The sequence below is a fragment of the Entelurus aequoreus genome, linkage group LG18 (assembly GCF_033978785.1).
Source record: "Entelurus aequoreus isolate RoL-2023_Sb linkage group LG18, RoL_Eaeq_v1.1, whole genome shotgun sequence".
Lineage (NCBI taxonomy): Eukaryota > Metazoa > Chordata > Actinopteri > Syngnathiformes > Syngnathidae > Entelurus > Entelurus aequoreus.
Window position 1 is genome coordinate 25,967,628 of NC_084748.1, and position 16,471 is coordinate 25,984,098.

Genomic DNA, 16,471 nt, shown 5'->3' on the forward strand with positions numbered 1-16,471 from the left:
AATTTGTTGGTTTTGTGACATGGACTTGTTTCTTCAACATTGTCCACACGTTTAAATCAGGAATTTGGTATGGCCATTCTAAAACCTTAATTCTAGCCTGATTTAGCCATTCCTTTACCACTTTTGACATGTGTTTGGGGTCATTGTCCTGTTGGAACACCCAACTGCACCCAAGACCTAACCTCCGGGCTGATGATTTTAGGTTGTCCTGAAGAATTTGGAGGTAATCCTCCTTTTTCATTGTCCCATTTACTCTCTGTAAAGCACCAGTTCCATTGGCATCAAAACAGGCCCAGAGCATAATACTACCACCACCATGCATGACGGCAGGGTTGGTGTTCCTGGGATTAAAGGCCTCACCATTTCTCCTCCAAACATATTGCTGAGTATTGTGGCCAAACAGCTCAATTTTTGTTTCATCTGACCACAGAACTTTCCTCCAGAAGGTCTTATCTTTGTCCATGTGATGTCAGATGAAACAAAAATTACAATTACAATTACAATTACAATACAATATTACTTTAATTTGTTTTCACGTAAAAAAAAAATCCTCTTATTTTTTAATGTGTGGCGGCTTCGATTTTGCTGTTACAATAAAGGGGAACTGCACTTTTTTTTGGAATGTTGCCGATTGTTAACGATCATTATGAAAATATTTTATGTTTTTTATGAACGTGTCTGTAACTAAATTAGGGAAAATTCCCCCCAAATTAGGTTCTCCTTCAGGGGGAAACCCTGGTCATATTTTTCACAATTAATATATATATTACATTAAAATTGCTCGTCGGTCCTGAGGAATTAGTTTGCCGTTCATGTTTGTCACTCACCGTTGTCTCATGCACAGGTACACGTAGGGAGCGCATGCAAATACACAAAAACAGTCCAGGAGAAGCATGTATCCCTTTTTTTGTTCATTTTGTTGTTGTGATAGAAAATACATTCAACAATAGCTAATATTAATAGCTAAACTTTGATAAATCACTATCATCAGCTGACCACAAACATAATTAGTATGTTAATGGGTCTGTGTGTGTTATATGGTGTGTAGTTTACGGGATCTAATGCCTATTACACTTTGGAAAGTTTGTGCCCTCTAAAGTAAAGTAAAGGTTGTAAAATAGATCCTTTAATTTCCATCCATCCATTTTCTTCCACTTGTCCCTTTCGGGCTCGCGGGGGGTGCTGGAGCCTATCTCAGCTGCATTTGGGCGGAAGGCGGGGTAGACCCTGGTCAAGTCGCCACCTCATCGCAGGGCCAACATGGACAATCATTTCAATTTTTTAATTTGTATTTATTAAATATGCAATCAGATCAATGAGCAGGGGGCAGCACGGTGGCAGAGGGGTTAGTGCATCTGTCTCACAATACGAAGGTCCTGAGTAGTCTTGGGTTCAATCCCGGGCTCGGGATCTTTCTGTGTGGAGTTTGCATGTTCTCCCCGTGACTGCGTGGGTTTCCTCCGGGTACTCCGGCTTCCTCCCACTTCCAAAGACATGCACCTGGGGATAGGTTGATTGGCAACACTAAATTGGCCCTAGTGTGTGAATGTGAGTGTGAATGTTGTCTGTCTATCTGTGTTGGCCCTGCGATGAGGTGGCGACTTGTCCAGGGTGTACCCCGCCTTCCGCCCGATTGTAGCTGAGATAGGCTCCAGCGCCCCCCGCGACCCCAAAAGGGAATAAGCGGTAGAAAATGGATGGATGGATCAATGAGCAGGACACTCTGTTCCATAAAAAAACATTTTAACCTGCATCTATACCTATATTTATACATACATCTATTAATTTTGTGGAGACGTAAACAGCAGTCATTCAGTGGAATAATACTCTATGTGAATGTTTTCTCTCACACTTAAGCTGCCAGAAGCAGTGAAGACATATTTGCTGGAGTTATTCGTGCTGTATGTGGATGATGGACTACAGTATGTGTGGAAATACTGCATACAAGCAATTCGCCAGGTGGACATCAGCAAAGTCACCACCATCTGTTGCCTGCTGGAATCACTGCTGCTGGGCAAAGCAGGACCACATTTTAATATGGTACTTGTTTAAAAAAAAGTTAATCCAAATATAGTTTCATGGATAAGACAGTTCAATTTGAAGCATAGATTTATTTATTGTCATATTTTGTCTTGCAGGATGCCAAGCGCATGAACGATATAGTATGCCAGACCTTCATATTTTGCTACGTATGGGCGATCGGAGGCAACCTGCCCAGCACTCACTGGGATGATTTTGACAACTTTGTCAGAGAGCAATTTAAAGACAACAACAATGCTAAGGTACATGCACACACGTGGTTACTAATAGAAGCTAGGGGTGGAATGGTTCACAAAATCCACAGTTTGGATCTTTTTACAGTTGGTGACACGGTTTCTCAGTTTGGTTCAATGCACATTGTTGTTCTTTTTGGTAATGCAGAATGTCATATATCCCAATAATCCATCATTACCATTTATTTCAATCAATGATGTCATGTTTAATTACAGAGCTGCCAACATTTTGTGTTTGCAATCCGGTAGACTTCCTTCAAGCACTTTTGTCTAAGCTCTGTGCTTAGCGACTTAAAGTAGCCATATGTAATAATTTCACGTCAAGTCATCATTAAATGGCCCTGATATGTCAAAAGGCATTAATAAATCATGTTTTTTTTAAAAAACCTTTATAACTGACAACAATAGTACAGCCGGGACAGGCTCATTTCAAAATTAGATTTACAGCCCCAAAATCTTGTTATTGTTTTCATTTCGATGCCCCGCACCCTACAGTTTGACCAATTAGAAAGTCTGCGATTGTTTCACATCCAGGTTGCCAGTTATGCACGGCCCTCTTCGTCTGGCTACTGCCACTGATAAAGTTACTAAACATGTCAGACTTTAGTAAATCTAAACGACGCCGTTACGATTCTCAACTTATTCATGACAAACCCTGGAACAAAACAAGGATTTGTATCGGGGATGTGAAGTGAAGTGAATTACATTTATATAGCGCTTTTTCTCAAGTGACTCAAAGCGCTTTACATAGTGAAACCCAATATCTAAGTTACATTTAAACCAGTGTGGGTGGCACTGGGAGCAGGTGGGTAAAGTGTCTTGCCCAAGGACACAACGGCAGTGACTAGGATGGCGGAAGCGGGGATCGAACCTGCAACCCTCAAGTTGCTGGCACGGCCGCTCTACCAACCGACCTATAGCGCCCCAATGATGGATGCCTTTGAAAGATGGAGACGATTCAAAGGCGTAGAAAATGTTTTAATCTGACACCAAACTTGCTAATTTCCTCCTTGATAGATAAATAAGGCATTTATGTTTTCTTATAATTTATTTAATTAATTAATTAATGGAAATTGACATTTCCTATGTAAACTTCATTGTCCAATACAGTCTATGAACTTGTCTAACAAAGGTAGTATGCTCGTGAAACGAATGCTTAGTGTGATGGTGCTCAGCTCCTAGTGTAATGCTCAGCATGCTAGCCCGGTCAATAACACATCGACATACAGGCTAACGGGGGAAATATATGCCCATTAGCCTGTATGTCGATATTTTCGACAAATAAAACCTATGTGGATATGGGTAGTGTCAGTGCCTATTTCGTTCTCAATATGCTGATACGCCGAGGAAATGGGTTCCAACATTAGCACGGTTAATTGCGGTTTCTGCGACTGTATGTGCGTCAGGCACATATGGGGTGGTATTTATATATGTATTACAATATATATGTAATCATTTTCTACTTTGTGTATTGACATGGTAGTAGGCTATATGATTTATGTGTAATGTGTTTTTTGCGTAACGTGGGTTGGCTCATAAAATTGCACTCTGCACTGAAAGATGGTGATGTGCATAACTGGAAGAGAATGCAGTGCGTCAGGTTGGATGCAACATGGAGTTATGCTGAACGAAATGTGGCAGTAATTTTACTGTTGGCCTTGGCTTGCCATCAAAGTACAAAATACAGTAAAAAAAACGCACTCTCCAAAAAACTTAATAAAATAAAACAAAAATAAAGACATGCACGGCAAAACATGTACTTAAAGAAAAAGCAAGGCCAGCAACACTCGTGTCCTTCTATAAATTTTAATACAAACTGCGCAGGTGCTACCGAACACAGACCTGTTTCGAAAATGTATTTGTCAGTGTGCCATCAAAGTAGGCCTATGCGATATATAACGTATAATATATTATTATATATAATTATTTTGATGGTGGTCCGTGCGATCAAACTAGACATTTTAGGAGGTTAATGCCAACAATCTGTCCCGACTCCCGACAAAAATATAGTTCCATAACTTTACAAATACATTTGGCTAATCGACATCAGTAAAATGTGGTATAATTACTTAGTAAACCATCTTCAGGCATGTGATTTTTCCGTCTATCGTCGGAAATCCATCTATTTTATATATTCATATAAAAAATTATTTTCCGTTTTTCTTTGTTTTTTCCGACCTACAATGTGTGTTAAAATCTTGATCTGTCTCTTTGCCATACCGACCAACAACTACGGTTTTCCCGTAATGAGTACGGTTTTTGATAATCCAGAGGTAAAAAACTACGTTTTTCCCATTAAAAATGATTAACTTAAAAATCGAAGCTACGTAGTCCCCCTTGTCCCTGCACCTGCGGCCCCCGGCTTATTTTCAGTCTTTTTCATTAAGTTCAAATCACATGTCTGCATCTTGCAAGAAGTATAAACAAGAGAAAGCAACAGTGAAGGACTTGTCGATTGCTATTTGAAGTTCCTTGGAGTCGTATTTGGCTGCGTATCTGTCAACCTCAGTGATAGAGAGTGAGAGGGGACTACATAATTTTGACCTTGATTGCAGTACCATTTCTGGCCACATTACTACATTACATTTACATTTAATGAATGTTTGGTAAAGTTCTCTCAGAATAGAGTGCCCGCCGTTCACCTTTGAGTGCCCGCCGTTCACCTTTAGATCACTCCTATGCGCTGATTTTTGGTAACATACACATGTAACATATCACTATATTGATGCTCAAAGGTGTTATGTGAGACTCATCTGTGGTTGTTCTTTCTGACTTGGACAAAAAATACATACAAGCCGATGATGCCAATGTGTTTTTATGTGAACAGACTTTTTTTTTAAATATCAGATTTAGAGTCATAGCCATGTTTACATTTACACAAATAATCGGAATAAAATCCCAATAATATTATAAATATCCATCCATCCATCCCTCCATTTTCTACCGCTTGTCCCTTTCAGGGTCGCAGGGGGTGCTGCAGCCTAATATACAATTCAATGTAAATTATATAAATTTGGCCGACCACAGAGCTTTTAATACTATCGTTATATTGTGATAATGCATGATGATGACACATTATAGCTGAGACCCACAAATTTGACAGCGACAAACGAATGCAATGTTGCGTCCTCGGTAGGGGCTAATGTCTCTTCACAGTGCAGCAAAGCCACTTTTAAATCAGTCAATATGTTGATGCATACATCAGCAGCCAAATTAGGAGCTTTTGTAGCCCGTTTTGAAATAGTTCTATTATCATTTGTATGCCAAATAATATATTGTGATATATTGTATATCGTTAATGCAAGAGGTTGAAATATATATCACAATATAGATTTTAGGCCATATCACTCATCCCTACCGCGCATGTTTTCTACATCAGAGTGATGCCCGCCTTTGAGACAGCCGGATGTTTATCACCAAGCAGAATTGGTCTGTTGCCGACACAACTTTATTGTTAACAACATTAAGGAAACTCATGACTGTTGAACGCCTTAGTGGTCAAAAGGCTAGAAACGCCAAATTGTACAAACAAATTCATGAAAATAATGATTAAAAAAATTGCATAAACCTACATGGTGCCAGAGAGGAGGAGAAAAAATAAGGTACAATGAAATTTAACAGCAAACCCATCCAAGAGACATAAATACACATATGACAGGTAGACAGAACAGCGGGCTGTTTGGGTCCCCACGTTAGCGGTTCCCCGGTAAAGATAAGAAAGGGAAAACAAGAAAAAGGAGGAGGGGGAGAAAAAGAAGGCCAAACTCAAAGCTTGTTCACGAGTGAGGGAAAGATGGAGAAGGAAATCAGCCGGAGAATCGGAGCAGCTGGGGCAGTATTGCAGTCTCTCTGCCGCACTGTTGTGACGAAAAGAGAGCTGAGCCAGAAGGCAAAGCTCTCGGTCTACCGAGCTATCTACATTCCTACTCTCACCTATGGTCATGAAGTGTGGGTCATGACCGAAAGAATAAGATCGCGAATACAAGCGGTCGAAATGAGTTTCCTCAGAAGGGTGGCTGGCATCTCCCTTAGAGATAGGGTGAGAAGTTCAGTCACCCGAGAGAGACTCGGAGTAGAGCCGCTGCTCCTTTGCTTGGAAAGGAGCCAGCTTAGGAGGTTTGGGCATCTCGTGCGGATGCCTCACGAGCGTCTTCCTAGGGAGGTCCTTGTTGCACGTCCCACTGGGAGGAGACCCCGCGGCAGGCCAAGGACCAGATGGGGAGATTGCATCTCTTCTCTGGCCTGGGAACGCTTCAGGATTCCCCAGGAGGAAGTTGCGAATGTTGCTCTGGAGAGGGAAGTCTGGGGGTCTCTGCTGGAGCTGTTGTCCCCGCGACCCGATTCCGGATAAGCGGTTGAAGATGGATGGATGGATACACGATATACATCATATAGAAAAAAATATAAGCATTAAAAGTGATAAATACCAATAAAATCAGATAAAACGTTCCTCTTTTCAGTGCATTCAGTCTTTTAACTCGACAGGTGACGAGCTGTTGGGGGTGAGGGCGGGTGTTTATGTGGAGAAAGGAAACAGTCGATTTATAAGTCTCACAGCCGAGTGAAAAAAGATGTTTAGCTTTCTGCTATTTTTGCAGCCGATGCTGCTGTAGCTCCTCCCTGATGGCAAAAGGGAGAAGATGTGGTGGGAGGAGTGAAGTGAGTCAATGATGATGGAGGTGGTGCTACTGATGCAGCGCTTTTGATGTAGCTCCATCAGGCAGAGGAATGGGGCACCGATAATTTTGCTGGCTGTCTTGGCCAGTCTGTTAAGCCGCTTTGTGTCCTTTGCAGTATGGTAAAGGCATGTGTCAGGATGCTTTCAACGGTGCCCTGTAGAAGGTGGTGAGGTGTGTGGTCAGGGGCCGTACTTATCAAGCTTCTTAGAATTACTCCTAAGAAGTCTGCTAAGAGTTGATTTAAGAGTAAATAAATTATTCGCTGAAAGCTGCACTTAAAAGTTAGTTATCAAGCGTCTTACTCACACTTTCAGCGAAGTGTAGGACTGAATCTTAAGTGTCACACTCAGAGCTGAATTACGACATTACTATGTGCCGTAAACGGAATTTTAGGTGACGTCATTTCTGTGTCCATAGAAATGACCAATCACGGAAGGGAATCCGTTGTCTAAGAATAAAGAAATATCTTGGAAATATTTAAGTGGACAATGGGAGTGTATATTTTGACAATAAACTGCAAAAGAATACAAAACAAACTAGTCCCCGCCGGCACTCACGCTACCGCTCCCTCTCTTCTATCGCCCACACACTCACTGACGTCACTCACCTCACGGCCACACACATACGCTATTGTCATAAAATTTTCTTTCCAATTCATTAATTAGGCAACTAATTTGAAACTGGTGTGGGTGGCTCTATATATACTAGCCCACTGCAGACACATGCAGAAATCAACAAGGAATGGAAAAGTATTAAATCTGTGACAAAAATAATATCCGCTCTGTCTAAACGATACCGTTTGATCAGCTGCTCGTCATCAAAAAAAACAAAACATTGTTCCGTTCCCTGAACGTTCGCGCACGTCTCTCTCGCCTCAGTGCCATCCCCTGCTGGCAACTCCTAACCACTTAAGACACCTCTGAAGGTCTCTTAAATACCGTGGAGAGTAGGAGTGATTCTTAGACTTAAGAACGTTGATAAAAAGCTTTTATTCTTAAGTTTGAGAGTAGGACTAAATTTCGCAAATTCTCAGGACTTAAGTGTAAAATGGCACTCTAAGAAGCTTGATAAGTACGGCCCCAGATTCCTGAGTCTGCGGAGGGAAAAGCGACCAACAAGGTTTCAGTGGTTGAAGTGAGGTCATCATCAATGTGTATGCATACTCACTGTTGTCCCTAATACGGCTCACCACCGTTGTGTCATCTGCAAACTTCAAGACAGAGTTGTTGCTGAATTTGGTAGTACAGTCAAAGGTGAGCAGGCTGAAGAGTAGAGGGCTCAGGACGCAGCCGCCGAGGAGCCTCTGCTCATCGTGATGAGCGGCTGTTCAACCTGACTGCCTGCTGTCGCTGTGTCGGAAAGTTGTGGACCCAGTCACAGATGCTGTTGTCCACCTGTAGTAGCTGAAGTTTTTCCACGAGCTGCTGTGGGATGATGGTATTGAAGAAACTGGTGAAATCTATTAACAGGGTCCTGGCATAGACGTTCTCTGCTCAAGAAGACCTGACGTGAGGTGGAGAATGCTGGTATTTGCGTCTTCTGTGGATCTGTTTTTCCAGTAAGGGAAATGAGTGTGTCCGCTGGGAGGCAGTTTTTAACTTGCTGCATGATCAGGCGTTCAAAACACTTCTTTACAGTAGGTGTGGGCGCTACAGAGAAATCAGAGAGGCCGACAGGATGTGTTTTTTGGGACGGGAAGGATGGCGGCACTTTTGAGGCAGGTGGGAATGACAGCCTGTTGGAGTGACATGTTGAAGATGTCCATGAAAACACCCTTCACCTGCTCAGCATGGTTTTTGAGAACACATCCAGGGACGTTATAAGGTCATTGCGTGGGTTGATGCTAGCCAGGGCCTTTAGTACTCCAGCTGTGGTAAGCTGTAATGTCTGCTTGTTAGCACAAGTGTCTATGCATGCTTGCTGTTTTTGGCCTCAAGATGTGCATAAAATGTGTTCAGTTTATTTGGAAACGGGGTCAGAGTGACACGTCTGCCGGGGAGTGGGTTTATAGTCAGTGATGGAATGAATTCCCTGCCACAAGTGACGTGAATCTTTAGCTTCAGAAATGGCTGTTCAGTGTATGTGCCTTTTAACTCCTTTAATTCCTCAGGCAAGATTGCTTCTTGCGAGTGCATATGTTGTAGAGTCTCTAGCTCTGAATGCCTCTGAGCAATGAGCACACTTGCCCGGTCAGCCATGGTTTCCGATTAGCACCCGTCTTAATAGTTCTGACCTCTGTCACATCCTCAGTAAACTTGTTGATGTAACTGACTACAGAATATATGTATGCCTGTAAATCTGTCTTTCCATCCTGTGTTGCTGCCTCGCTGAAGATGTCTCAGTGTGTGGTGTCAAAACAGCTACGTAGTGCTGATTTTTCTTCCTGTGGCCATATTCTTGACCTCACTGATCACTGGCTCGGTCTGTATTCTGGTATGAGTCTGACAGTTATATGGTCCTAAAACCTTGAACTGAGTCAGGTTAATCAAAAAGTTCAGATTTTTTTCATAAACCATTCCATCCCTAATAGAAGCTATGGGATGAATTGTCTTAGATTACAGTATGTAATTATTTGATTCTGCCTAGAAATACAAATGATGTTGATCTGTTTAGACTAAAAGGGAATGAAATTCATATTTTTGGTACAAACAAAGAGCCCTCCTGGTTAGGAATGTTATTTTAAATGCAGCAACATGACAATGGCCTTTATTTTAAAGAGAGAGAAAAAAGATGATGCTGCCTGAAAAAAATTAATCCACATTTTATTTACAATTTTTTTACTGTGTCTTTTGTAGCTCCCCACCAATGGAGCCGTGTGGGATGTGTACATTAACTTTGCCAAAGGGTCTTTGATGCAATGGGAGAAAATAATCCCTTCATTTGTGTACGACAGCGAGCAGCCATTTTTTGAAATGCTGGTTCCTACCACTGACACAGTCCGTTATGGCTATCTGATGGAAAAACTGCTGTCTGTTCGCCATTCTGTTCTCTTTACTGGCTCTACAGGAGTGGGGAAGGCAAGTAAAAAAAAGCACTTTAGATTCTGATGTATTGATGGATATTTTTTTCAAATGATCACTTTGTCTGTGAAAATACATTATGCGTTTCATGTTATAAATAAGTAAATGTGTGTCTTCCCCAGTCAGTGATAGCTCGAGGTCTTCTCAACACTATCCAGGAGAATTGCGGCTATGTTCCTGTGTATATCAACTTCTCTGCTCAGACCTCCTCTGCACGCACACAAGAAATCATCGAGTCCAAGCTGGAAAAAAAGAGGAAGAATATGCTTGGTAAAAAGAACCCCCAAAAACTAGGACTGTCAAATTATTTTTATATTAACACATATTATGTTATTCACATTTTGAACTTAGTTAAAACATTACTACTCACGATTAGTCACAGATCTATAGAAGTTTTTTTAATATTTCGTAAGTGTACCTCAGACAGATCATTTTCAAGTTTTTAATATTATCCCATGCAGTGGCGGGCCGTGCGTTTCCCACCTAGGCCTTCAGTGATGTCCGGCTTCAATGATTACCTCTCAAAATCCCATCATTTATGTCACCACATGACCATTGCTTGAGAAATGCTATAACGAAACTACATGTACGCACTACTGGGCATTAAATCACCACCAACAATGTACATAACAGGTTATTTTCTGGCGCATTTAAAAATCAATAAACCCGCTTCAGCAATTTTAACATATTTTATGTGGTACTGTTAAATTGCAAAAAAACATATTAAACATGAAAAAATTAAGAAATAAAATATCTGAACTCACAATCTGTAGAACCCATTCAAGCTTCCGGGGTTGGCCAACATTGTATCACAAGATGTAGTTTCTCTTTAAATATCTTTCTTGAAAATAGCCTTGCAAATATATGTGCTGTCTTGTCTAATCGTAAAAGATGCAGACGAGGCGTGTTGGCTGAGTTCTTAAAGTTTACTCCACAAGGTGCTCATCAAAAACATCCCGCTGCCGGCATGGCTAAACGCGGCTACTGCGCATGCTCGTCACTACTGTGGCATGCTGGGTAATGGAGTTCTTATGTTACCTAGCTCATAACATCACAATATATATTCAACAACTCGTGATCTGATTGGCTATCGCAACTGTCTATCACTGTATGTCCCCGTTCACTTACAGCGCACGGACGGCAGCATTGTTGATTCTGAAGGCCCGGGCAGATTTGGTACAGCATGTCAACATAAGCTAGCTAAATTCTGATTGGATAAAAACTCTATAACTTAAAAACAACAGTGCTGGAAGGCGCATAAGATGACATGAAGAGAATATGAATACTTTTGCATATTTAGGGAAAGTAAATAAAAACAATTATTTTATCTTTAATTATGATCATGATTTCTGGTTATATTAGGCCAGCACAGAAGGCCTTGCTGGCCCTGACGGCACACCACTGATCCCATGGGACTCGACAATTTTTGTAATGTTTGTTTATTAATCATTATGCATTTTTAAACACTTGCGGGGCCGCATGTTAGCGGTAGTTGCCGTGATTACAAGATGCAAATGGAATGCATGAATGTAGCTTGCAGGTAAAAGAATATTTAATGACACCAGTCGTCAAACTCTAAAAAAACACTCTCATGCAGGAAAGTCCACGTAAAACAGAACACTAGTGCGGTGAAACTGGTGAGGGGAATTCAAAACATGACTACAGTTACGGTGAGGCGTGAAAAGAACAAACATCGTGCCACAGCAGTCAATTCTCAAGCTCTGAATAAAGTGCGAGGCTGGCTTTAGAAGGCTGTCCAATTACTAAAACAAATCAGGTGAACTTAGCAGCGCTCTGAAGCAGTTGGATCAGGAAGAGAAACCAAAATAAGAGCGCAAGACCTGAACTAAATCATAAAATACAGGAAAATGCCAACAAACTCAAAATAAAGCACTGGCCATAGTGACAAATGTTAATCGTGCATTAAAAAATAAAATTGTGCCGGCAATTAGCGTTAGCTCATTATGATCGCCTTACTTTGAGAGCCGTAAAAAGCAACAGCAAAAAACATGAATTATTCAAAACTGGGGGGGAATTAAAAATAAAATAATAATAATAATAAGTAAAATAATACAATTTTTTGACTTCATGTGTTCACACAGATACAGTAGTACCAGGTTTAATTAGTTATGTGACGCAGTTTGTACCTTGAAAACGGTGTCGCCCATTGAAATGAATGAAAGTCAATTTTTAATCTGTGTTTCGCCCCCAAAATAAGATAATGCAATAGCGTAAGACCGGATGTTTTGATTGGCACTTACAGGGATCACTGTGACATGCACAATGCCGATTTGTATTGGGGAGGCTCGTAACACTAATTCTTGCTCGCACTCTAAAGCATTACAATTAGCCAAGAGAAAAATTGTATACCAAGGTACCACTGTATTGGTTTAATCAGTATGTCATCGTTCAATGAAAGCATCAATGTTTTTGTCCTTTCTTCCAATGTTCGTACTTGTTTCTTGTGTGTAGGCGCTCCAAAGGACAAGAGGATTGTGGTGTTCGTGGACGATCTGAATATGCCAAAGCTGGACAGTTATGGCTCACAGCCGCCCATTGAGCTCCTGCGTCAGTTTCAGGACTTTTCTGGTTTTTATGACAGGGAAAATTTCTTCTGGAAAGAGATACAGGTACCCACATTGGCAATAAACCAAAGTAATACCTGGATGTGTTTGTGTGTTTCCGTTTGTGCGTGTGTAAAATATCAGCATAATCTAAGTGTATGACTTCAAATCAGTCTTACCCGAATTTTGGGCGCTTTTTTTGGGGATTGTTGCGGCCTTTTAGGCCGCATTTTGCGTCAGCTTTTTTAGAAAGTTGCGGCAAAAGTTACAATGTTGATTCAACTTGTGATTTTATGAATTTGTTATCACGTTTTAGGTGTTCCTTGTGAACCTAACCTAAAACAGGACAAGATTACAAAAATATTGAAAACAAAAACAATACGAAGGTCCTGGGTTCGATCCCTGGGGTCTTTCTGTGTGGAGTTTGCATGTTCTCCCTGTGACTGCGTGGGTTTCCTCCGGGTACTCCGGCTTCCTCCACACTCCAAAGACATGCACCTGGGTATAGGTTGATTGGCCACACTAAATTGGCCCTAGTGTGCGAGAGTTGTCTGTCTATCTGTGTTGGCCCTGCGATGAGGTAGCGACTTGTCCAGGTTGTACCCCGCCTTCCGCCCGAATGCAGCTGAGATAGGCTCCAGCACCCCCCGCTACACCGAAAGGGACAAGTGGTAGAAAATGGATGGATGGATGGAAACATTTTATTGATATTTTACTCCTATTAAAACACACAGATTTGAAAGTAGACACTAATTGGCAGCAAAATCACATACTCAGAGCTTATTTTAAAATTACTCTGCTGTTTTAATTCATCATAAGTAATGCCATGACCACACAAACATGGATACTATAAAAACTCATCGTTTTTCGATGCGTTTTAGCCTCTTGTCCACACGCAAACACATACTTTTGTCCTTAAAAACACACACTTTTAATGCTGGCAGGGTGAAGAGTTTCAAAATATGTCCTCAGTGCGTGCTTGTGGATGGCTTAAACGGAGATTTATGGCATGTCTTCACTTTCATTTTACATTGATGAAAAGACAAATCAAAATGGGCTTTGAAAGACGCTGATACTGCAGCAGTAGATGGGGGAGCGACCGTGCGTGTACTTTATAAAGCACCCGGGCAACTAAAAGTAAAATTTTGTATCCTGGGCTCTTTGTTAATGTGAGCTGATTTAAAAGATAATGTACACTTCATTATGCATGTAATATATCACTATATTGATGATTAGATGTGTTATAATTCCACAAGTGTTAGGTTTCACAGCAGCATGCGCGTATGTGTGCTTTAGGCACTTGGAAAAACATTCACGTTTCCTGGGCTCTGTGTAAGTGTGGGCTGATTTTAAAGATAATGTATATGTCATTGCACGTCTAGTACAGCACAAAAAACAATTATCATATTAACAGAGGCGTAATGCCACCATGTCAGTTGTGGCTGTTTTTCCAGGCTTTCGATTGGACAAAATGTGCATGACAGCAGGTGTATAGTATGTGTTAGCGTGTGGACATAGACTGTTTTGGAACTACACCCGTGTGGATGGAGATAGTCTTAATAGGTGTTTTTAGAGTATCCATGTTTGTGTGGGCATAGCCTAATAATAGTAGAGATGTTAGGTGGCCGATATTTGCCTGTTTTAACTGATTAGCTGATGGGCTGCCAAGCCCAGCCGATCTTTACCACAGCTGTGTCCCTTTTTTTAACATGCTAAGATTGTACTCAAGTAAAAGATTATTTCAAAAGAGATGCACGCTCAAGGAGACACAATCATATTTCCATATTGCTCGGTACACACATCCGGGAGTTAAATGTATTCCAGGAGGGTGCGTGTGGTGCCAGAACACCGGCTCAAATTGGAGGCATGCTGCAATTAGTGCGTCAACTAGAAACCATTTTTACATTTCTAATCCTTACCATCATGGCATTAAATTATCTGGCATTATATGGCATTATCTCTGGAGGATTAGAGGGAAATGAATGGCTATGCTACACACACACACACACACACTGAGCAGGATGACACAAGAAGCTAACGGCTAAAACTTCAATGTAAAGTAGGGTGATCGATCCAGAAGTCGACACTATCGATACCTAATACGGTATCAGTGTATTAGGGCAAGACCCACATGATTTAAGTGGGAGACAATAGTAGTAGACAGAAACAGGAAGTAGTTCTGAGCTACGCGGGAGGACGACAATTGTGGATTTTGATAAATAAAGAGTTGATATAATGTTACGTTGTTGTTCCTGCTTTGTCTACACAAGAAACAAACATAAGTTGTAATTGGACAGTTGAACGCTGCTCAGAGACAAATTCCCATGGCAAAAATGATGCTGATTGGCCTTAATATGCAAGGAAATTGCGGCATTGGACAAAGTTGCGAGGATGCGCAAAATTTGCGGGGATTGGTTGAATTTGTGTGAAATGGCGGGATCACAAATTCCTGGAGGGACTGATAAATATATATATTTTTAAAGGCCTACTGAAATGAGATTTTCTTATTCAAACGGGGATAGCAGATCCATTCTATGTGTCATACTTGATCATTTCGCGATATTGCCATATTTTTGCTGAAAGGATTTAGTAGAGAACATCGACGATAAAGTTTGCAACTTTTGGTCGCTGATAAAAAAGCCTTGCTTGTACCGGAAATAGCGTGACGTCACAGGTTGTGGAGCTCCTCACATCTGCACATTGTTTACAATCATGGCCACCAGCAGCGAGAGCGATTCGGACCGAGAAAGCGACGATTTCCCCATTAATTTGAGCTAGGATGAAAGATTCGTGGATGAGGAAAGTTAGAGTGAAGGACTAGAGGGCAGTGGAAGCGATTCAGATAGGGAAGATGCTGTGAGAGGCGGGTGGGACCTGATATTCAGCTGGGAATGACTAAAACAGTAAATAAACACAAGACATATATATACTCTATTAGCCACAACACAACCAGGCTTATATTTAATATGCCACAAATTAATACCGCATAACAAAAACCTCCCCCCTCCCGTCCATATAACCCGCCAATACAAATCAAACACCCGCACAACACACTTTATTGGCCCCTGAAAATGAAATCTCTTCTCTGTCATCAACCAGATTATGGTCAAAGTGCCTTGTGTACCTGTTTTACTTTTAATGTTTGATTCAGTTTTTTATTGTCTGCTAAAGGACATGACTATTGCTGCAGCGTGTGCTCCTCCAGGAGGAGGACGTAACCCTGTGACACCTCGCTTCATCCGACACTTCAGCATGTTGTGCTTGCCCACGCCCTCAGAACAAAGCCTCAAACAGATCATCATTGTCAGGACAAACATCACAAACACACACATTACTTAAGTTCACTTTTCTTCAGCTTTTCTTTTGTTTTACTGCTTTACTTCAGGCCATCTTGTCGGGTTTCCTCAAAGAGTTCCCCCAGCCGGTGAAGGACTGCAGCAAACAAATCGTGGATTCTGCTGTAGAGATTTACAACCGCTTGAGCGTGGATCTTCTTCCCACTCCAGCCAAGTCTCACTACGTCTTCAATCTCAGGGACTTGTCCAAGTGTGTCCAGGGTGAGCCAAGACTAATTCTGCATGTGTTGCATATGTACAAACTGTACATGTTATTTAGCCACACGAGCGTCACACACATATACTGTATATATGTTCATGTTTTCACTTGAAACTGGGTTTTTGCTTAAGGTGTGTTTCTTTAAGTAGGTCATATTAGGTCATATTTTTTCTACATTAGTTAGCGACCAGGGGCCGTATTTATCAAGCGTCTTAGAGTGCCATTTCACACTTAAGTCCTGAGAATTTGCGAAATTTAGTCCTACTCTCAAACTTAAAAATAAAAGCTATTTATCAACTTTCTTAAGTCTAAGAATCACTCCTACTCTCCACAATATTTAAGAGACCTTCAGAAGTGTCCTAAGTGGTTGGGAGTTGCCA

The 16,471-nt window shown here is 41.3% G+C and overlaps 1 protein-coding gene across 2 annotated transcripts in view; it reads left to right on the plus strand.

Moving 5' to 3' along the window:
• Positions 1-16,471, plus strand: part of dnah6 (dynein, axonemal, heavy chain 6) — a 178,159-nt gene that overhangs the window by 70,268 nt on the left and 91,420 nt on the right. For both annotated transcript variants that reach the window (XM_062026800.1, XM_062026799.1), the window contains exons 40-46: positions 1,858-2,040; positions 2,139-2,282; positions 9,748-9,973; positions 10,099-10,242; positions 12,445-12,602; positions 15,708-15,839; positions 15,922-16,093. In XM_062026800.1, the coding sequence (XP_061882784.1) occupies positions 1,858-2,040; positions 2,139-2,282; positions 9,748-9,973; positions 10,099-10,242; positions 12,445-12,602; positions 15,708-15,839; positions 15,922-16,093 (1,159 nt within the window). The remainder of the gene's footprint in view (positions 1-1,857; positions 2,041-2,138; positions 2,283-9,747; positions 9,974-10,098; positions 10,243-12,444; positions 12,603-15,707; positions 15,840-15,921; positions 16,094-16,471) is intronic.